Genomic DNA, 24,036 nt, shown 5'->3' with positions numbered 1-24,036 from the left:
ACCCGGACTCGGACTTTCTAGTCTGGCCGAGCCCCCGTTATCTGCAACCTTCTTAGCGTTCTTAGTGTTCTGGGTATCTGATGAGGAGCTAGGAAAAGGGGCCTGCGGCATAGGCTTTTTCAGGAATAGTGGAAATTGCTTGACCTCCTTTATATATCCCTTCTTCTGTAAATCCGGTTCCTTGTCCAGAATACATTCATCTTGCGTCAATCTTGGAGGGCAGACAGCGGTTGCAGTGGCAACATTGGCAACAGTTTTTATGGTGGCCGGGTCTTTGCTGGTGTTCTCTTCAGGGAGTACTAACTGCTTAGTGGCTGTGTCCAAGCTCTCTTCCTCCACTTCACCCTCGGAACTCTCAGGTGTTGAATCAACGATACGAGGCGGGGGGTGCTTTCCACCCCTACTAGTCGTGCCGCTTTCTTAGCTTCCCTTGCCTCCTTGGGTAGCCCCGCGCCTTGGCTTTTGCAAGACGAGTATTTAGCTGTTTCCCCAGCTCTAGACTTATGGTGCTTACACTGCCTCTGATTCAAACTTCAATAGTTCAATAGTTCTCTCTGCGCGGAGGAATACGTTCTGAGTCAGCCTTGCCTTGCCTTGCCTTGCTAGCTCTGTTTTGCCCCAGTGCTTTTAGGCTTATAAAGTCAGTATTTAAATCTGGTGGCCCGCCTCTGCCTCCAACGCTTAGGAGAATGGATCAGCTCTACTCAAAATTGAGTTTTGAACAGCCACTTCCCAAAAAGCCTCCTCACCTCCACCACCTCTTTACAAAGCGCCAGACCTCCTCGTAGCTGCCTCTCACGGAGCTCCGCGGTTCCTCGCTGAGTGATGGCAATATCTGCTCGACTCGTGCTGCAAGGGAATTCCGCCGTATGACCGCTGTAAGCAGCCTCCTTCAATTACCGCAAAACCACGAGAAAAAACAATAGGAGACGCCGCCAGCCGAATCTGTCCGGTGAATATCGGCAGTAGCTCATAGCCTGTTACTTCACATGCCGTCAGGTACACTCCACCATTTCCGGGGGAGGAGCAAGGATCACCTGATGCTACTCGGAGGTGTGGTTCTCCGTAGCAGCCATCCCCAGCCCTCCACAAAGCATGAAGATGGCTAACTTTATTTGTATCTAAATCTTCTGTCTCACGCTCCTGTACAGTTGCCACATGGTTCCAGATGTTTAAAGCCTTAAATTGTATGGGTTTGGGTTAGAGTTTCATCTGTACATTCTTTTCCTTGGAACCTCGAGTCTCTTTATGTGAAAAGTGCAGAGAATAAATGGAAGTGCATATGCCAGTCTCTGTGCACTTATGTCATTGTTTGAGCCGCATGCACATATAAAACCCTTTCTGTTTCTGTGTGCTCATCTCTCTAGAGAGTGAACCTTTGGGAGGCAACAACTTTTTTGCAATTAACCTTCACAAACTTCATAGAAATATTACCCATGTTTCTTTACTCATAATGTAAATACTAGGTTCCACCTATCCACATGAAAACGTATTTAACAATTAATTACATGGCCTTAACGTTTCAGTCAATCCTTAGTGAGACAAAGTGCTTCTGAAACCCTCCAACAACTGCTATCACTCCACACTGCCTTCAAGAATCAAGAATGCAGATAGGTTCAAGGGTCAATTTTTGTCTGGGTGTGCAACTGATGGACCAGGAGCAGTGTTAATAACTTAATGGATTTTGGTGCTTCTAGCTGGACCTGTTCCTCTTTAAAGCATTCTAAATGACAATTTCAATATTGACACGTAGAACCCAGTTGGTCCTACAAGAATGACAGACAGGGATGGCTTAAACCTTAAAAGTTTATTTTTGAATTATAGTATTACAGAATTCAAATTATATAGTTTATAAGAGTGATAAAAGCTCAGTTAAAATACAGATTCAAGGAACTTAGTACATTTCAGGTCAGCAAAATACAGAGTATAGAATGAGATCAATCAGATACGGCTTCGACTCCTCAGGTCCGGAAGAAAAAGCCACCTAACGCATCCAAAAAGAACACATTTTTATAGGGTTCAGAACAATGGATTTCCTAAATTCAATGTAGTTGTACACGTTGCCACAAAATAGACCAATCAGAATTAAACAGAGTGAAACAGTTGCAAGTCAATACATTTAGAAAATCTCTCATTCTACACCAACGATCACCTCACAGATGCCACCTACACTAAAACAAATATTGCTCCAATTAGTATGATTCTGCTAAGGCCACTAGGTGGGACCTTGAACATGCTAAACTTTGCAGAAATTATATTTAAAAATTCTTGTGGGGTTATTGTCTTGCTTGTGAAAACACATTCAAACATTCTACTAGGAGGACATACAAATAAAGTTTGTCCATTTGATACAGAACTATGGAACCAAACGTCCAAAAAATGGTGGCATATGAGGCCTATAGTTGCTATGTAAGCTAGAGTTTGACTTTCATTAGTGCTTTATATTTATACTCAACCACAAATTAAACCTTCTTATAAACAACATGCCTAGCAATCAATTTGTACCACCTGTTTCCTTTTATGGTTAGATCACTCCTCAATCCTTTTTTAACTCTTAGACAATTGTCACTCATCCCGGAAAGCTGTAATACATTGTCTACTACTAGGTCGCAGCTGTCTCTGGGATCACGAACACGGACTCAGCCTTCCTCTGGTGTAGAGAGCCTTGGAGCCCTGCAGAGGGGGAGTAAATACCTGAAATTTGGACCTCGCCCTTAACGGATTGCACACAGGGGTCGGGACTGCGAGTACCAGGGGACCTTGCGCACGCTCAACACAGCGCACCTGGTGACTCTTCCCGCCCCTGCTCCTCCCCGTTTTTTGTGCATTTACAGCTCGCGGCCCCCGCTTCGCGGGAGCCGCTCGCAGCTGTCTCTGGGATCACGCACACGGACTCAGCCTTCCTCTGGTGTAGAGAGCCTTGGAGCCCTGCAGAGGGGGAGTAAATACCTGAAATTTGGACTTCGCCCTTAACGGATTGCACACAGGGGTCGGGACTGCGAGTACCAGGGGACCTTGCGCACGCTCAACACAGCGCACCTGGTGACTCTTCCCGCTCCTGCTCCTCCCCGTTTTTTGTGCATTTACAGCTCGCAGCCCCCGCTTCGCGGGCGCCGCTCGCAGCTGTCACTGGGATCACGCACACGGACTTTGCCTTCCTCTGGTGTAGAGAGCCTTGGAGCCCTGCAGAGGGGGAGTAAATACCTGAAATTTGGACCTCGCCCTTAACGGATTGCACACAGGGGTCGGGACTGCGAGTACCAGGGGACCTTGCTGACGCTCAACACAGCGCACCTGGTGACTCTTCCCGCCCCGGCTCCTCCCCGTTTTTTGTGCATTTACAGCTCGCGGCCCCCGCTTTGCGGGAGCCGCTCGCAGCTGTCTCTGGGATCACGCACACGGACTCAGCCTTCCTCTGATGTAGAGAGCCTTGGAGCCCTGCAGAGGGGGAGTAAATACCTGAAATTCGGACCTTGCCCTTAACGGATTGCACACAGGGGTCGGGACTGCGAGTACCAGGGGACCTTGCGCACGCTCAACACAGCGCACCTGGTGACTCTTCCCGCCCCTGCTCCTCCCCGTTTTTTGTTCATTTACAGCTTGCGGCCCCCGCTTTGCGGGAGCCGCTCGCAGCTGTCTCTGGGATCACGCACACGGACTCAGCCTTCCTCTGGTGTAGAGAGCCTTGGAGCCCTGCAGAGGGGGAGTAAAGACCTGAGATTTGGACCTCGCCCTTAACGGATTGCACACAGGGGTCGGGACTGCGAGTACCAGGGGACCTTGCGCACGCTCAACACAGCGCACCTGGTGACTCTTCCCGCCCCTGCTCCTCCTATTTAGGCCCGCCCTCCTTCGCAGAGCGGGACGCGTGTGCGGGACGCCGGACGAAGCCCGGACAAAGGGCGGACAGTCTAAGACAGTCCGAGACTGGCAGAGACTGGACTGGGCACGCCATACTGCCCGTACTGGCAATTAGATACCTGGCTAAAGTAAGAGTACCTGCGCCTTGTTATAACTACATTGTAACCTACTACTGCTCCCCTTCTTCTTTCAGCGCTCAACCCATCTGTAATTGTACAGTTTAAAAACTTGTGTTCCAACTAACTCTATTTAGGATGCCAAAAAGGATTCCTGTTGTCGCGGCAAACACTATGGATAGTTACATGGTACATGTAGTAACTAAAATCAATAGTGAAAGAAGACAGTCGCTGGGACTAAGCCAATCCCCCATTCTTCACCCTATGAGCCCACCACCAAACTCCCCGTGGGTAGATATATCATCTCAGGATGTTGGAAACAAAATCCCAGACGCTGAGATACATGATAGCGAGTCTCATAATCACAGTGCACTCTTAGAGTCCGATCAAGATTTAGATCATGTTACCGATATTGAGTCCCAGCCTGACGATACTGTACAGGATTCCCCCATACACGTGGACACACAGGCGGATAATGCAGCTGAAGATCCCCCAGCTCTTGTGCCTGCTACACGGGCGATTAGAAAATGTAGAAAGGCACAGACAAATCGTGGTGGGAGAAAAAGGGTTGCAACACCACCAAAAATTAGGGACAAAAGCAAGGGGCAAGGGGTCGATAGCGACAAAAAAAACGTGGATGATGAAATATTAAGCAGGATAGCGGATATGTTTGATAGTAAGCTTAAGGCTTTTATTAAACCGGTGGTGGCTAAACTAGACAAGCTCTTTGCCGCAGTAAAGAAACTAGGCACGGCTCAGAAAACGATAACGGATGAGGTGACAAACCTATCAACTATAGTCACTAATCTAGCTAATGCAACCAAAGAGCTTAACATGAGTGGGATAGAGGGAGGTGCAAATGTAGCACAGACCAATTCACCTGGACACATATCAGTAACACACAATAATCTTTTACCGTTAAGAGAAGCTCCACCTCCAAAACCATCTGAACTGATCCCATTACACTCAGAAAATGATTCATTACATTTCATAGAAGATGCCTCTCCCCTAGTATTGGTACTCGCAAATGACCCACCTTTGGTTTATTTATTTATTTATTTATTTGTTGGTTTATATAGCGCTTGAATCGACTCTAACAAGAGTATCTCTGCGCTTTTGGAACCGGTAATATAGGATGCGTGAAAATGGGAGCTAGATCTCATTCTTGAACAGTACAGTTTTCAGAAGTTTTCGGAATGTAAGATGTTCTTTACATTGTCTCAGAGCCAGAGGGAGCTTGTTCCATAGATTGGGTCCCGTGAAAGACAGAGCTTTACATCCGTGTCTGGATTTTTTGGCACGGGGGACCACTAAAAGGAGATTGTTACTAGATCTGAGGGATCGTGTTGGGACATAGGGGACAAATTTCCGCTCAAGATAGACGGGCCTTTGTCCATTCAGACATTTATGGATCAAGCAGCATATTTTAAATTTGGCTCTCTGTCGGATAGAAAGGCAATGCAACTGCTCAAGGAGTGGTTTTGAGGCAGTTCTCGGGGGGACATTAAGAACAAGGCGAGCTGCTGTGTTCTGAATGACCTGTAACTTGGCCAACACCCCTTCGTTGGCCGAAAGCAGCAGACCATTACAGTAGTCGATCCGACTAAGGATCAGTGCCTGAACAAGGGTTTTCCTGGCGGAGTTGGGGAGCAGCGGAAAGATTTTGAGTAGTAGACTGATGGTATAGAAGCATATTCCTGAAATATAATTCGTGTGTTGTTTGAGTGACAGCTCTTGGTCAAACCGAATTCCCAGATTCTTCACGACCTGTTTGGGTTCAGGAACTGCTCCTAAGTCTGATGGCCACCACTCCGGAGTCCATAGTATTTAAGCCTCTCCAAACAACATAACTTCCGTTTTGTTGACATTACATTGGAGGTAGTTGGAGGACATCCACTCTGCCACTGCCTTCATGCCTAGAGAAAAAGAGTTCCTAACCTCAGCGGAGAGAGTCTTAAAAGGAAAGAGGAGCTGCGTATCATCTGCGTATGATACGGGGATAAAGCCGAACCTACGCATTACTCCTGCCAGGGGTGCCACGTAGATATTAAAAAGGGTGGGGCTCAAACAGGAGCCCTATGGCACCCCCTTAGAGATCTCTACTTCCGCTGAGCGATATGCACCCATGGTGACTCTCTGGGTACGATCAGATAGGAAACTCTTCAACCAGTCAAGGGCTTTGTTCTTAATGCCTGCGTTCGACAACCGTTCTGTCAAGATGGTGTGAGATACGGTGTCGAACGCTGCCGACAGATCTAATAGAACCAAGATGACTGAGAAGCCCTTGTCCTGATACATGTGTAAATCATCAGTGACAGACAAGAGGGTGGACTCAGTGCTACACTTAGGGCGGAACCCAGACTGGGAGTAGTCCAGGGCATTAGCAAGTTCTATGTGTCCAGATAGATCGCGATTTGCGTGTTTTTCAATCATTTCCCCCAAAAAAGGTAGTAGGGAAATGGGTCTTAGGTTGGTTAAGTCAGTCCATGGTGCAGCAGTGTTTTTCCTTATGGGTCTGACAAGGGCTCGTTTCCATTCCTTGTGGACGGTACCTGAGCTAAGTGAGAGATTCAACAGTTCTACAATTGTTGGACAGAGTTGTTCAGCCAGTGCGGGCATGGTTACTGGCCAAAAAGAATCTCCCACATCATTGACAAGTAAGGCCCTGCATTGGCTGTCTGGTAATATGCAGATGGCCCCCCGAGGAAAACACCAGTTAGCAGGAGAGGTTAGGTCAGCCAGAAGGGTACCATGGATAGGACAAAACCCAAAAAAGTTTACTGGCGACTGTATAGTCTTAAACTTTATGAACTCAGCAACACTACCTAACATCCTATCAAACATACTTCCCCCCCCAACGCAGGAGAGGCACCATCGTCCCACTTACTTTAGAATTCTTTGGCAAGAAACAGCGTAGCATGACTTATCCTAAGATAACCCATCCCTCCATAAGGTCAGCCTGGAATGGAACATCAAATGGATGGGGCATAGGTGCACCTGCTAATAACTGGGGGTGCAGTTTAGATAGGTGGGAAGGGCCACAACAGATATACCAACACGAACATCAATAACCTACCCATTTTAACAACCAGTACAACATCCCTATTTCCAACAGGTTTGACGTCCTTTATGGACAGGGCGGGATGGAAGGGGTTGAATGACTATCTGATACATTCCTTTCTCCCGCTCATAGTAACTGTACACAACAAGGTGTAGAATTAGGGTATGAGGATATTATAACTGTGATGCACGGATCTAACCACGAGTTGACTGCTTTACCAGCTCAGGTAAATCAACTTATTAATTCATCAGATATGTATTATCCAGCCTCTATACATGTAGACACAATACATAATTCTGTGGCAGAACAGGCAGATAGACGAACAAGCCAAATGCATGTTTCCTCAGCTGAAAAGGCTGACACAGACACAGATACCAAAACTTTGTGTTTATCATCACCCTGTAATGAAAGCTTAATATCATGGAATATAGCAGGGCTTTGTGATAAATCTAATGATATTGGTTGGCTGTCTTTAGTCAAACAATATGCGATAATATGTCTCCAGGAAACATGGCTGGTGGAAAAATTTTTACATATCGAGGGTTTTCAGAGCTTTTTCATCCCAGCAGAACCCTCAGTTAGCGGTAGAGCAAAAGGGGGCCTGGCAATCTATGTTAACCTGGCTCTTATATGCTCTAAAGCTGAGTACCATTCTGGTAATCGAAACATTCAGGCTTTAGAGCTAAAGAGAGGCAAAACTACTTTCACCCTGATCAACTTTTATAATGCAATTAATCAGACAGGTGACTGTAATAAACAGCCTTTATGTGATTTTTTGAGAGAAAATGTTGAGAGATTGCCCCGCAAATTGCTGCTCGCAGGTGATTTTAACACACACCCATTTGGAAACCCCGGAGTGACTGTCATTAACCAACTAGGATGTACCAGCCTGGAAGGTTTCCACTTTGATCACTCGCGGCGTGGAACAGTCTTAAATACACTAATAAATGAAAATAATTTAATTATAGCAATGTCTACGGTGGCGGACCAAACTCTTTTTCCCATTCCCACATTTAAAGGCCACACTACTGGATCATACATAGACCATATTTTATTGTCTGCTGACCTTGCCAATACTGTTCTGGACTTCTACATCCAAATGAGTATTTATAGTGATCACAATCCTATATGTATCAAAATGGGTGGGGGAATTTTTGAACAGCGAAAGCTACGAGTGGATCGTGGGTCCACAAAATGTACAAATGGGAAGCGTCGCTTAAAATGGTCAATGGTGAACCATGAAAATCTGTATAACTCTATTAATAACTCATTCAGTTCTGAACTTTTGCTATGTACATCACCCGAATCAACATCGCAACAAATCTTGGCATCCTTTGAGGGTGTCGCACAAATAGTAGGATCGATGTTAACGGTGACAGTTAAAGGGAATGTAAGTAGTAACCCAAAATGGTTTGATAATGCTTGCTCCAAGGCCAGCCGCGAGCTCAAGTTAGCACTGAAAACCAAACCTAGAGATCCGGTGCATAATAAGGTTATGCGTGCTAGGTACAAAAAGTTCCTTGCTAATCGTAAGAGAGAAGTAAAGAAAAATGTATGGGAGTCTCTCTTAGATCCCGAAATATTGAGAAACAGCGCCAAGTTTTGGGATATTATAAATAAACCCCTATTTGATCATTCAAACAATTCCACCATGGGTACAAATATCCCAGAGGAAGAGTGGGTTAACCATTTTAGTTCTATTTTTAAAAGTAATGAGTTACAGGCAGAATGTATCCCGGTTGAACCCAAGGAGAAATTAGTGCTCTTCTCAATAAACGAGGTTGAAAAGGGAATTGAAGGGCTGACTAGTAACAAGGCCCCAGGACCGGATGGTCTTCCACCGGACCTCTTTAAATCCTGCAGATCACTATGGGCACCAGTCCTCACCGCAGTACTTAATGCGGATGTGGTTTCCGGTTGCCCAAAGTCTTGGGGGGTATCCACTATTGTACCCGTGTTCAAGAAAGGAGACCGAAATAGCCCCCTCTGCTATAGACCAATATCTATAATCAATTCTGTTGTCAAAGTAGTGGGGGGTGTAATTTTAAATAGATTGGTCGCATGGGCAGATGAAAATAAAGTAATATCCCCAATCCAATACGGATTCAGGCCCGGTCACTCTACAATCACCCAGTGTTTGAACTTGTACCTAATTATAGGGAAGTATACTAAGCCCCGACAAGGTACAATTCACATGGCGTTCATGGATCTGTCGTCGGCCTTTGACTGCGTGAGCCGTAGAAAGCTCTGGAACGCCATGATGAAAATGGGTGTAGAGCAGAATTTAATTAATTTACTAGCAGATATGCATTCTGACACAAGGGCAAACGTCCGGTACACACAGGATTTAAATGTGACAAAAGATTTTGGTGTGCACCGGGGCGTTCGACAAGGGTGCATTTTAGCCCCGTTCCTTTTTAACTTATATATAAACGACTTGGAAGAGCATCTTTTAAGCACAGGAGCTGATTACCCTTACATTGGACGTAAAGGACTGCCAGTTCTGCTTTATGCGGATGACGCAGTCCTTTTGTCCAGAACTGCCAACGGTCTTCAAACATTATTAAACTCCTTTTTTACATTCATGAAATCTCGAGATTTGAGTATAAATAACTCTAAATCTTTCGTAATGAAGGTTGGACAAGGTAACAAAAAGCCAAATCGCTTAAATGTTAATAGGGTTTCAATCCCTACAACAAAAACATTCTCCTATCTAGGAGTCCTGTTCGATCACCAACTGAACTGGGGACCCGTAGTACAGAAAAAAAGGGAGAGGTAATTAGGGCAAATGCTGCAAAACTTAATTTTGCAAGAAAAATGGGCAACAGCCCAGTGGCTGCATTACTTCAACTTTATCAGGCCAAGAGTGTTGCTATTGCATGCTATGGCAGTGAGATATGGGAATATGTCCCACTCGGAGCCCTGGAGATAGTAGAAAATAATTTTCTCAAACAGATACTAAGGGTCCCTGGCGGAACAGCAAACTTCTCCGTACATGAAGAGCTAGGTGTACCATTTCTATGTGACAAAATAGCAGTAAAACCCTTAATATGTTGACTAAACTGTTGGATAAATAACGATGTCCCTCTTACCCAGCTAATACTGAGGGAAGCGTTAACATGGGAAAACAGGCTTAAGGTTCCCTGGATAAAGTATCTATGTAACTGTTTCAGGGAAATTGGGCGCCCTGAACTCTTCTTAAACCCAAAATCCATTACGAAATTGGATGTTATTCTTGTGAAGAAGGCTTTTGTTTCCTCTAGGTACTTAGACAGGGAGGCCGGTGAAATAAGGAAAGGAAGCATACGCAAACATGTGCTATTAAAAACAACCCTGCTCATGGAACCGTACTTGTCATGGCCAATGACAAGCTATGATCGCTTCCTGCTGACAAGATTTAGGCTGGATTTATTTCATTTATTGCTGGCCGTGCCAAAGGGAGCACACCGTGGACAAGTGTTGCCGGCTTGCGGCTGCGACGAAAAGTCTCCGCAAGACCTGGCACACTTTTTATTTTTTTGTCCATTTTACATTATACCACGGAGGTTATATTTAAAACCCTGTCTTAAAAAACTGAATTTTTCTCAATTTAGACCAGCACTTTGTTATCTTCAGATGTTAGGCTGGGATTGTACCTTATTTGTGTGTATTTTTTTAAAACTAGCACTCAAATTTAGGAAAAGTATGGAAGGCTAACTGTGCTTGTAACAGACATATTTTAGAAAAATATTAATTTTCTTATGTCTGCCGAATAACCCTTTTTTTTAAACATTTGAGCGTATATCTTGCCTGTAACTTTTTTGTAATCATATATAATCAATTTAACCAAGTCATTTTTAACTTCTTTTCTGTAAATATGAGTCAATATACGTTTTGTGTGTAATGCTTTTATGGTTGTTATTTTAAATAACCGAATAAAGTTATTTGACTGACTGACTGACTGTGCACTTATGTCATTGTTTGAGCCGCATGCACATATAAAACCCTTTCTGTTTCTGTGTGCTCATCTCTCTAGAGAGTGAACCTTTGGGAGGCAACAACTTTTTTGCAATTAACCTTCACAAACTTCATAGAAATATTACCCATGTTTCTTTACTCATAATGTAAATACTAGGTTCCACCTATCCACATGAAAACGTATTTAACAATTAATTACATGGCCTTAACGTTTCAGTCAATCCTTAGTGAGACAAAGTGCTTCTGAAACCCTCCAACAACTGCTATCACTCCACACTGCCTTCAAGAATCAAGAATGCAGATAGGTTCAAGGGTCAATTTTTGTCTGGGTGTGCAACTGATGGACCAGGAGCAGTGTTAATAACTTAATGGATTTTGGTGCTTCTAGCTGGACCTGTTCCTCTTTAAAGCATTCTAAATGACAATTTCAATATTGACACGTAGAACCCAGTTGGTCCTACAAGAATGACAGACAGGGATGGCTTAAACCTTAAAAGTTTATTTTTGAATTATAGTATTACAGAATTCAAATTATATAGTTTATAAGAGTGATAAAAGCTCAGTTAAAATACAGATTCAAGGAACTTAGTACATTTCAGGTCAGCAAAATACAGAGTATAGAATGAGATCAATCAGATACGGCTTCGACTCCTCAGGTCCGGAAGAAAAAGCCACCTAACGCATCCAAAAAGAACACATTTTTATAGGGTTCAGAACAATGGATTTCCTAAATTCAATGTAGTTGTACACGTTGCCACAAAATAGACCAATCAGAATTAAACAGAGTGAAACAGTTGCAAGTGAATACATTTAGAAAATCTCTCATTCTACAACAACGATCACCTCACAGATGCCACCTACAGTAAAACAAATATTGCTCCAATTAGTATGATTCTGCTAAGGCCACTAGGTGGGACCTTGAACATGCTAAACTTTGCAGAAATTATATTTAAAAATTCTTGTGGGGTATTGTCTTGCTTGTGAAAACACATTCAAACATTCTACTAGGAGGAAATACAAATAAAGTTTGTCCATTTGATACAGAACTATGGAACCAAACGTCCAAAAATGGTGGCATATGAGGCCTATAGTTGCTATGTAAGCTAGAGTTTGACTTTCATTAGTGCTTTATATTTATACTCAACCACAGATTAAACCTTCTTATAAACAACATGCCTAGCAATCAATTTCTACCACCTGTTTCCTTTTATGGTTAGATCACTCCTCAATCCTAGACAATTGTCACTCATCCCGGAAAGCTGTAATACATTGTCTACTACTAGGTCTAAGATTGATGCTGACAATTTATCCAAAGCTTTCACTTAATTTCCGCTTTCATGGAGGGTGCTATTAGCTTTATCTCCTAGATATTGTCATTGTTAAACAACTTTTCACTGCTTAAAGTGAGTAAATTGCCACCTAGTCACCCCATACTATTCTAACACTATAAGAGGATCTAAACGCCAATGTAAAAAGATAGAACACAATTAGAGAATTGATTTTGACTCTGACTCCAAAAATAAATGCATCAAGGGCTGTTATGGGTTCCAGATTGACCCGTTCTCACACTTCTTATTGCTCTCATCCTTTGGGAATGGGACAGTGGCATTGCAGCAGAAGTAGACTGATCTGCCGCCTCTGACCCAGATTCATGACCAGCTTCTCAATATAAAGACCTGCCTCAAGGGAGGCTATCCTGATTTTCAGTCCCTCTTTAATAAGTGGAACAATAAGATAAGAACACTCTTGTGTCTATTGTGGCTGTTGATCACACTGCCCTAGCTCCTAACCCTGCCCCATCTGTGGTTGCAAAGGGAGAGAAATGCAATATAGAATTGGCCTTTAGGAGATCGCTTGTATGGTAAGGGTCTTGCGGGCACAGGGAGTCACAATACATGTGTCCCACTCACTGAGTTACTTTAGACTTCACCTGCACCATACTATAACATACCTCACCATACAGGATGTCAACATACCATCATATATTGCACAGCACTTCAGGACCCTATAACACCCTAAACACAACATGGCGCCCTACTTCACTGCAACATTTAAATCAATACCACACTACACCCAACTTGACATCCCTCCACGGCACATACATAGCACACCATGCAACTCAACATCACACTGCATCAAAATGTACACTGTCTCATCATAACCATACACATTACATCATAATTTAACTAATTATAAAATGTCCAGATTGCTAGTACATTGTACCTTAACAGACCTCTTAACGAACTGTTTCAGATCAAAATGATAGTTAATGTAGTCCATAAAACACTATAAAAGGTCACTCCAAAATTTACCCCAACACACCATCCGCAAACATACACCATAATAAACGTCTTCACATTACACTTGATAACACTATAGAATACAAGACCACATCATGTAACACCAACCACTGTGCCACACTTAGTCAATCATCTAATGCCTCATCCTACTATATCACATGCCATGTGTTTGATCACACTTTATTACTTGATTCAACACCTCACTGTAGTACACCGCTCTTCTCTACACCACTCTGTTCATAACCACATTACATCATCCACCACCACCACGCAGACCATTGTGCACAGCACCTTTATACAAGGCTTCCATATTCTCAGGGATACTGCGCAATCTGACCAAACTACATTGAAAGTTAGATGTAGACCCTTCACAAAAATTCAGGGAGTTATCTTACAATCTGAAGTCTAACTTAGCAACCTTTATATAGGGGATATGATGTGGTGATCTGTGAGTATTAATTGTTGTAAAAAAACATATTATGTTGCCACATTTTCATATTATTGTATATTTATCTGTGAATACCAGATACGTATTCCAGAAGGTAATTTCAATTTGGCTCCTGCTGAGCCTGGTATCTTTAAAGGTATAAATGCTAGAGTATTAGGGTGACCATCTCTGTCCCTTATGACAGGTTTTCAGGGGGCTAAATATATTATTTCCTATCCCTACTAAGTGAAGAGGGCTGGACCACCATCTCTGATACATCCGTTTTAACCTGCATACAACAAGTAGGGCTTTAGGCGTATCAGGACGGTGCAGGAAATATCCATCTCACTTTGGCCTCTGTCCTGAGAGGGCAGAAGAAAGACAGATCCACAACCTTCAGCCCTGTGTTTATTGTTCCACATTCCTCATACAACATCACACAACTACTCCACAACCCTCTACCCACAGCACCAGAGGCCATGCAACACTACCTCACCATATGCTCCATCACATCTTATACTACCAACTGTATTACATCATAGCACAAAACACCATACCATACACAACAATACCAGAGGATGGGGAGAGGATGTAGCCTTACAGCTAGAGTCGTCAACCTTGAAGAGCCGGGGTCTTGGCACCGACGCTCAACATCCTGTGATTCTGGGCAAATCACTTAGGGCCCGATGTAGGTAAAATAGATTTACTGATTTTTAATTACCGAATCATACCGATTCGGTAATTAAAAATCGGTAAATCTAAGGTGTGGAGATGTAGGAACATCCAGATGTTCCTTTTACCGAATCGGTAAATATCTGTATTTACCGAATCGGTAAATACCGACCGGTAATGCCCCATTCATTCCTATGGGCTTTGAAGCCCATAGGAATGAATGGGGCATTACCGGTCGGTATTTACCGAATCGGTAAATACAGATTGTGACTAGGGTGCAGGGGGTGTCACTTTGACACCCTCTAGCACCCCCAAAAAAGATTCGGGGGCCATGTGGCAGGCATACCTGCCCTAAGGGCAGGTCTGCCTGTCATATGGCACAGGTGTGCACACTTGCATGCACACCTGAATCGGTATTTTACCATCAAATATATTTGATGGTAAAATACCGAATCGGTAAGGGTTGTGGGACTCAGAAGAGTCCCACCTACATAGCAAAAATACCGAATAGGTATGAATACCGAATCGGTATTTTACAGATTCGGTAAATTTACCGATCGGTAAATTTACCGTCTCTGTAAAATTCGGGGCCCTACATACCAAATCTTATTTACCGGTCGGTAACGGCCGAAAATACCGATTTTCGGCCGTTACCGACCGACCTACATCTGGCCCAGAATCTCCCTGTGCCTATCAAAAATGAATATGTCCCTCTGTAACGAAAGTGGTGCTCATGTAAAGCGTTCTGATACCCGATGTCTCTGGTGTAGTTTGTCAAATACATAATGCATTTTAGCATGTACCATACCACTCTTCAATATCACATCATATTAAGTAACACAATACACAATATCGCGCTACACAACACCATGACTGTGCATCATAGAGTACTGCATGTCAGACGATGCTACAGCACACATTGCATCATACTAAACCTCATTAAACTAGAACACACCTCATCACACAACACCACATAACTCACTGCTGCAACATATCTCATAAGCTCTTATAAAAATGAGACTAACTCTGCACATATGCTTCATTTCAACCCCCAAAACAATAATGTCAAGCCTGTTTCATAAGCAAACTTGGGTGTGCTTCAGAATTTGGAGCTAGGTTCCGCAGGAGAAGGATTCTTGTTTCAGAGATTAAGAAGGCTACACCAATCTATTCAACATTGTCCACTCCCAAGATGGGCTTGAAGACAAATGTTGATCTACAGGAGTAACCACCTGTAGATCAAATACAGTGATAAATTACTCAAAACCCCACTCAATGTAACGAACTGAGTTGGCGTGGTGAGCCAGCAACAATTGAAAATGAAATACCAGTATTTGTAAAGCACACAGCTACTTCCGGAGAGGTGTCCCGGCACTGGGCGCCATCAGGAAGATTAAGCAAGCAATTGCCCAGAGCAACATGGTGCTGGGCTAACCTGCCACCGGAGCCAGGGATCAAACGGTGAATCCTGTGGTCCAGAGTCAGGCACCCTGGCTGTTGCACCACACCTCTTCCACAGAAGCTGAATGGTTGCTGATCACTCATTAGGGTGTCTATCAAAGGACAGATGAAAACCTTGAAGGTTTTTTTTGTAAGGCTAGCCTTATTAGTTCTTCTTCATGAAGAGGAGCTTAAAGTCCAGAAGTGAACAAAGAAAGAAGACATACTTTGTTGAGCATAAAGAAAATTTGAACAAGAAAGAGAAGGCAATGCTTGCAAAATGTTTTGTACAAGAAATACACCCACTATTAGACCTGGCATCCTTGGTGTGATTACCCCATAAAGCTCTGTCTTCAGACCTCCTGTTTTTGCTGACTTCCTTTTTGCTGGCCTTTGGTCTTTGCGCTCATTACCACTGCTAACCATTGCTGAAATGCTTGTGTTCTCTCCTTAAAACATGGTAAGACTAGCTTATAGCCAAATGGCATATTTAATTTACTTGTAGTCCCAAGTAAAGGGATCACTACCTGTGTCTAAGGCCTGTACATTAAATGCTACTTGTAGGCCTGCAGCTCTGATTGTGCCACCTACTTCAGTAGCACTTTAAACATTGCTCTGGCCTGCTATTGCAGCCTGTATGTGTAGTTTAAACTGCCATTAGAACCTGGCCAAATATACCTTTTGCCAGGCTAATACCTTCCCTTTTAATAAGTATGCCACCCCTAGGTTAGGCCCTGGATAGCCCAGAGGGCAGGATGCAGTGTATTTATAAAGTGACACATTTACTTTTACACGTCCTGCTAGTGAAAAAAAACCTTCCATTCGATTTTCTCTACAGCAAGACCTAACTCTTCCATAGGATAAGATTAGATTAGAGTTACATACTTACATTTAATAAGCTGTAATATCCAAATGGGAGCAGGTAACTAGTTCTTGTTTGGTGTTTTTGGAACTGTACTTAAAAATCCTACCTTATGGTGACTTCAGATTTTATAGTATAACTTAGTATAACTTTGAAAATCCACTTTTAGAGCGTTATTTTAGAAAGAAGGGCAACCCAATTAACCCTTGCATGCAATGGGTATGAATCATTTTGCAGTGTCACTGGCAAATGTGGGATTCAGTTCTAACAACACAAGATTATCTATGTTCAATTTTCTATTATCTGTCCCAACAGGTCACAGTAACCGATCAAAAATAAATTTAATATATTTATAAAAATAATGATCTCAACAAAAGACTTGTATTCAATAGATGACATTTCTTAAGGATACAGATTTTAAGGTTCTATATAAACATTAATTATGAAAAACACAATTGATTGATTACGCACATCAAAGATTATTGTCTGCAAAGTCCACTCAAATTATTCTCATGTGGATCCAGACATTGTCACTGGATAGAGTAGGACTTGGTATTGATGTTTTGGTATCAATGTGCAGAGTTCTCTAGGTCATTGTCAGTACAATTAAATTAAAGGAATTGTAAGGAGACCCCATAAGAATTCATAAAGAAAATGAACAGTGCATATGGTGAGCAATCACAAATAATTTGTTTGAGTCTAAACCTTACTGGTTAAGTAGTCAGCACATAAATCAAGTCTAGCAGAGTCCATCAATGTGTGCAGCATCTCCTGCTCATAGAACTAGTGAAAAGCTTTTAGAAATTTGCCATTTTCCTGCCCTAGCCAGTGTAGTTGGCAGTTGGACTTCGGATATTCCTTCTAAACAGTCACTCACAATAGAAAGCTTCGGTGTGCCTGGATGGACTGTCATTAGCAGGATGATAGGGAGGAGCTGGGCACAGTAATACTTATATTTGAATAGGTGTGTCCTTCTGCCACACAATGGGCCACACATTCCATGTAGGTAATCTGAAGCCAAGGCATGTAAGGCAAGATTACTGGGAATTTCAAAGAGAGTTTCTAGAAGTCCCCCCCTCCACTAGTTCCAAGGGAAGGGCACCAGGTATAAATAATGGACCTCAGACACCACCTCTTCAATACACCTTTGGATCAGTGGGTGTTCTGCCAGGAAGGACTGCCACTCGGCTGTACTGCTGCTCTGGAGGACTGCTGACCTGCTGCTCTCTTGCCTGGGTGGGGTCATGACTTTCATCTCTTGAACCCAGAGTGACTCCAAGAGCTTGTTGTCTGGCTTCCTGATCAGACGCCTCAGGGGCACACCAGGTTTCCAACAACCTTAAACCCAGCACCTGGGCTCTATCTGTGTCTCGCCATCCTAAATGGTGCCACCCAGCCATGGGCCCTTCTAAATGGGCCTGAAGGTGCTCCTGCAAAGTCCAGCTAGTGTACCCATTGGGACAGATGCATAGCCCCTCAAAACCTCACCTCACAGCTGCAAGCTCCATTGGAACAGACGCCAAGTAAGGCAACGCCCTGCCGGCATAAACAGATAACCACAGTTGGAAGATGTATTTTTCCTGGCGCTATTTTCACTAGAATGTTTACAATTGCATATCTCCGGTTATACTCCTTGGATTTTTGTCATTTCTGGTCTTGTTTTATGTATTAGACTCTTTTTCCAAATTGGTGTAAGTTCCTTTTTGTGTGGGATTTTTCACTTTTTACTGTTTGAAACTACCCGGGGGTTGAGCACAGGTTAATTTAGGGTTAGATTGTGCTTCCTCATGACAAGGCTTATGTGTGCTGTTTGACCAAAGTGCCCACCCCAGTCAACCAACAGCCCAATTTCTTACACCACACAACACGCTTACCTCTGCCCATTCCCTTCGCTTTCAGACACACACACTTTCTTTTCATGTCTTGATTACTTATGAATATTTATTTAATAAAGAATTTTGACACAAATGGCAGCCATTTTGCTATGCCTATAAGGGCAGGGTTCTAGAACACTTTTCCAGACTGAAGTATTCATTGGCACGTTTCTACTGTCTTTTCTCTATCCTTCTACCTCTGCTAGGTGGAAAGAGTACCACACCGCCTTTCCAAGATGCATTGATGTGGAAGACACCAAGGAACTAGACTCGAACGTTAAATACTCTACTACCAAATTATTGCATTTTGGCCTCACGCTGGGAACGTCGTAAGTATTGAGTGTCATGGCATTCAGAACAATTATATGTTGGTGCTTCAAAGGGAGCCATACTCTCTACAGCAATTGGAATCATAATAAGACAATAAGAGTGGGCTCTTGTAATTGAAATCATGCATGACTCGATTAAGGTTTTTCTTTCGAATTTCAAGTTCTTTTACCGTAGTTGTAACTGTAGAGTGTTCATAAAGCATGGATCCTGCTTAAGAGCCATACTACGAATGAGCAGCCATTTTGTTAAACACATTTCAAGATGAACCATGTCTTGCGCCCATGCCATATGGAATTAAGAGTGAGTGAAAGAACATTTTGTCTTATTTCTAAACTCATTCTGTCATTAAAAGTCTAACATGCCCTTTAGTGTTCTCCATCTAAGCATTCATAGTTATGGCGTGTGCATGTTATGCACAAGCTTTGTATCTGCATGATGCCTGTCTCCTAGAATTGACTGAATTACCAGAGAGATGATGGTGTTAAATCATCAAGTAATTTAACTCTATATACTCATACAAATCAATCTTTAAATTTTACTATGCTATTTTTAAAGTCATACTTGAGCTTACTGCCCATCCACTGAAATGTGAGTGGTGCACTGCACTGCTAGTGAGTGAGCAGAGTGAGCAGAGTTTGGCAAGCTCTCATTATCAACGGCAACAGTACTTGACAAACACTACAAGTTGGCCAATTTTGCTTGCCAATAGTTTGGCATGACATCCAACATAGAAACACCACAAGGACCATCTCCTATTTCTATATCAGTTTTGACTCTTAAGGACACAGGCCTGATTTATTAGGCAGACTTGTCATTCCTTCCTTGGCACTATCATGGTTGTTTGTGGTTCATGATTTCATTGAACTAAATTGATGTTATGTCCACTGGTTCCATGCAATCAGTAAATATTTGAGTGAAAAAATAGTTTGCTCGTCCTATTCTAACCTACTGCTAGTCCTTTTCTAACCCAATGCCCCAACCTAATAGTTTTTGTGATGACACTTTGTCCTAAAAATAGTCTTGCATTAGAAAATGTTTCTATCTTACTCTTTCCTGACTGTAGAACAGACGTATTTCATACATTGTTATTTCTCCTTTATGCTAGCATAGACAAGAGGATGTAGATAACAGCTAGAGTGGCCAATCTTGAAGCTGGGGAACTGGGTTTGTGTCTCAGCTTCAATTTTGTACTGCTTTGTCACAATCCACAAATGTTCAAAATAGAGACAAAATAGAGACATCATTCATGTTTGACAAAAACTATCTTTTAACCTCATCGCTGCTTGAGAGTTTCCCCTGCTGTGCTGGACAGCAATAAAAACGGGTGTGGTCATGACGAGCTCAGCTCGTCCTAAGCACACGAGCACTGTGCTGCAGGACGAGCTGAGCTCGTCATGAGCATGGAAGGGGTAAAAAAACAAAAGAACACCATGTTCAAATGAACTTTCCATTATGCATTATACTCATCGTGATGTAATGGTCTCTCATGCTCCTAGATTTCTGGAAGTCAAACTGAAAGGATTTTTGAGATGTCAGGAATCCTGGAAATCACTTCAAGACCTCAAGAGGGTTTTTTGGACTCATAAAACTGCTACTTCAGGTAGGAAATTTCCTTTCAAGAGGCAGTGTGTACATTGTGTGTCCAGCTCACTTTAGGCAATCTGATTGCTGAGGCTTGCAGGCATTCCAATTCTTCACAAATAAATTAGAATTTAAGGATTACCAGCGATCCAACTCCGGGATGTGATTTTCAGTATAAACAAGAGGATTTATGAATCTTTATCTGGCTGACAGGACTGTTATGCATTTGAAATCTGCCTTGTTGCCTCCTTTTCCTGCTTGTAGGACAAATGAGTGTTTGATTGTAGATGGCTGAGGAATGAGTCAGCTTGGCACTTGAAACCCTTAGGCACATCGCTGTTTAATCTGGTTAACCACTGTGATTTATACAGCTGATCAACCCATTACATGTGCAGATTTTAAAACACAGGGCGTCATCTTACTGGAACTGAAAATGATCATGATTAAAATTGGAGTACATTGGTTAGGCTGAAAAGCAGGATTTCCTAACCTCAGAGATAGCCTTAGAGGTTGTGCGAGTACAGGGCAGCAAGAAGCATTAGTGTTTGTGTGTACTTGTGTGACGTATAAACTATTTTTAGCAGTTTACGTAACACTCAGTGGGCCAGGGACATTGGACTGCTTTAGACAAGCACCATCTACATTACACATGGTCAGATTCAGTTTATGAGACTGAGGAAGTTTAAACCATTTTCCCAGAATCACAGTATATTGAGCAGACATGGGTACTTGAACCTGCTTCCCAGTTCCAAACAGGGGCGGTTCCTTCATAATGGCAGAGGACCGTCACCCCACTGGTCAGTCAGTCAGCAGTCTAGCAAATAACTGAGCTGATGCCAGCAGTGTGGGGTGTGGCAGGGCCTGGCACAGCAGGGTGGAGTGGTAGGCGCAGCGTACGTGCGCAGGTCTGTTTGGCCTGCCATCTTTGGCTGGCCAAACAGACATGCACACTTAGGTTTCTCCAACCCGGCTGTGTTACACAGACGGGTTGGAGAAATGTCACAGTCACCTAGACACTGTCTGAGCCTTGTGCCATTCGAATTTAAATGCACTTATAAGCAAATCAGTCTTGACCCTGCTCCCTGCTGGAACAGTCCAGCCTGAGCTGCCAGGCCAGGTCCTCACTCGACCGGAAACAAGCATGCTGGGAACGGTTTCGGGGTTTCAATCCTCATCAGCCAAGCTAGCTTCACTCCAGTGGCATAGAGAGCACTGGACCCATGTCTGGCTATACCAGTCCCACTCGGGTGACAAATGCAAAAAGAATAATTGGTGGACAGAATGTTGAACAATGTCAAGCATTCACCCAAGGACAGAGATCTGGGTCTAAATCCATCGCTTTTCTGCTCCCCAATCCTTGTGCCTGGGGGTGAATGTTTACATTGTTCAGCATTCCGTCCATCAATTGTTCGTTTTGCATTGTGTGAGGGCTATGCTGCTTTCTCCAGCCACACCACTTGTCCCACACACAACAGCATGGAGTGCTGAATGTATGTGGTGGTCGTAGAACAGAACGCTTGTGTTTTATGTTTTCCACTTACCAGTGCAAGCCTACGTAAGGCAACACAATGTCTCTCACCCTGCATAGTACCTCAAACACTAAGTGGCTGTGCTATTGGCTGATCAAAAATATGAATGACATTGACAACAACGTTAGTGGCTAAACTCTGCTAACACCCTGCCCATGCCATGCATGCTGTCCTGTGATTGGATCCCAAATGTGAAAGAAAAGCGACCAATGCATGAAAGGGAAACTCATTACATTATTGTATTATGCTTTGGTTTTTTCCATATTATGATTCTGGACTACAGAACACTACAAATAATGCTTACATTTTATTTTGTAAACAATCTTAGCTCAATACATTTGAATAAAACAATGCTTAGATGAAGTGCCATGGCCATTTTCTAGCATGGTGCTCCACATAGTACAAAACAGCCCAACTCTCAACATCAGGGAAGAGTTTTAGGCATTGTATATAAATTGTTTTACAGTCTTGGCAGTTGTCATTTTCATCTACTCCTGTGGTAAAAAGTATGATGAAGCTGCAGTTTCAAAAGCATCCGCGTAGAAATGTAAAAATAATATGTTAAGACTAAGTTACACTTCAAAGAGGAAAGACAATATTAACGTTAAGATGTCAACATTCCTTGAACTATGTTTGAAATCAAAAGAAGTGTAAATATCTGCTCGTATACTTGGTTTTGCTGACCATAATTTGAGAAATCCTTCTGCAAGACCCACCTAGATTGTTAAGAGGAGAACATATTGAGTGACTTAGCTTGAGTTTTAAAATGATTAATTATCCTCCCAAAAATGTAACGCCAAGTCCCAGAAATATCTGGCAGTGGGAGTACCATTTTCTTTGGGGAAATGTTTACAAACCCCCCGGGAATTTGTTTTCCAGGGATTTGGTCCATGGAAATGTATGGATCGTATTGTGGAGAGGTGTGGCTCACTGGCTAGAAGTGGCAGACCTGTAAGCAGAGAACGGCCTGGGACCAGGGTTCAATTCCCGACGCGGCAGGTTCTTGGATCAGGGTTAACAGACTCGATAATTCTCGCCTCAGTGCCTACTCTAACCAGGGAACACACTCGGTAACTCTGGGCATTAAGCTTGCCTCATCTCTACAACGGCCCCCCACAGACGCCGGGGATGCCTGGTTTCACCCTGGAGATACCCAGAAAGGGACCATCTCACAGGGAAAACCAGGACGGGTTCCCCAGCAGTCTACAGCGCCAGGACACTCGGGTAGAGTAACAGTGCGCTTTACAAGTATCCCACATTTACATTTACATAAAGATGAAGGGGCATATTCTCAAGGATTTATCGCCGAGTTAACAGCACTTTATCGTAGCCAAAGTGGCTATAAATGTATCACCCAATTCACAAGCTGGTGCTAACAGCCCCCATCACCAGTTTACCTGCGATAGCAGTCGCAAAACACATCGTCACAGATGACCCCGGCAACTAGCGCTAATGATATGCAGAGTAAGCGTTTCCGTCCAAAAAGCCGCAACAACACCACTTCGCAAAATTCTCGACAACCAGCCAGATCGGCGATACGATCCCAAAACATGTGATAAGGTATGTTAGCTGCAGGATTTTAACACCTGCTCTTACCTGGTGTAAGGTTGGAGGACAACTGGCACCAGACAAGGGAGCACAGCCCAGAGCCACGCATGAAGTACTACAGATGCCCCGGAGCAAATGAACATGCAGCCTGGAGCCCCAATAGGGCAACAACACCCACTGCCACCACCCCCAGGACCCCCACCACTCCCACCCACATCCCTACCCCTGGCACCCCCCTTTGGACAAAGATATTGCACATCAAATCATAAAAGAGAAAGAGAGAAAGAGGGAGAGAGAAAAAGAGTGAGAGATAGTGCCGACACTGTGGACCCAGGCCTCACTGCTCACCTTATGCCACCAGTGTGTCTCCTACCACATGCCAGTATGCACTGCAGTCCCCTAGGTCCCTTATCTGAAACACTTTCCAGAGACATGAATGGAAGAATCCATACAGTTGCACCCGCCATCATCGCTTACT

At 43.3% G+C, this 24,036-nt stretch overlaps 1 protein-coding gene across 1 annotated transcript in view; it reads left to right on the top strand.

The window, feature by feature from the left end:
- Window positions 1-24,036, top strand: part of LOC144798477 (hydroperoxide isomerase ALOXE3-like) — a 632,103-nt gene that overhangs the window by 405,726 nt on the left and 202,341 nt on the right. Inside the window, exons 4-5 of the mRNA XM_078669375.1 lie at window positions 18,777-18,899; window positions 20,397-20,500. Of these exons, the coding sequence (XP_078525501.1) occupies window positions 18,777-18,899; window positions 20,397-20,500 (227 nt within the window). The remainder of the gene's footprint in view (window positions 1-18,776; window positions 18,900-20,396; window positions 20,501-24,036) is intronic.

Source organism: Lissotriton helveticus, chromosome 12 (genome assembly GCF_964261635.1).
Source record: "Lissotriton helveticus chromosome 12, aLisHel1.1, whole genome shotgun sequence".
NCBI lineage: Eukaryota > Metazoa > Chordata > Amphibia > Caudata > Salamandridae > Lissotriton > Lissotriton helveticus.
This window is presented reverse-complemented; position numbering and strand designations above follow the sequence as displayed.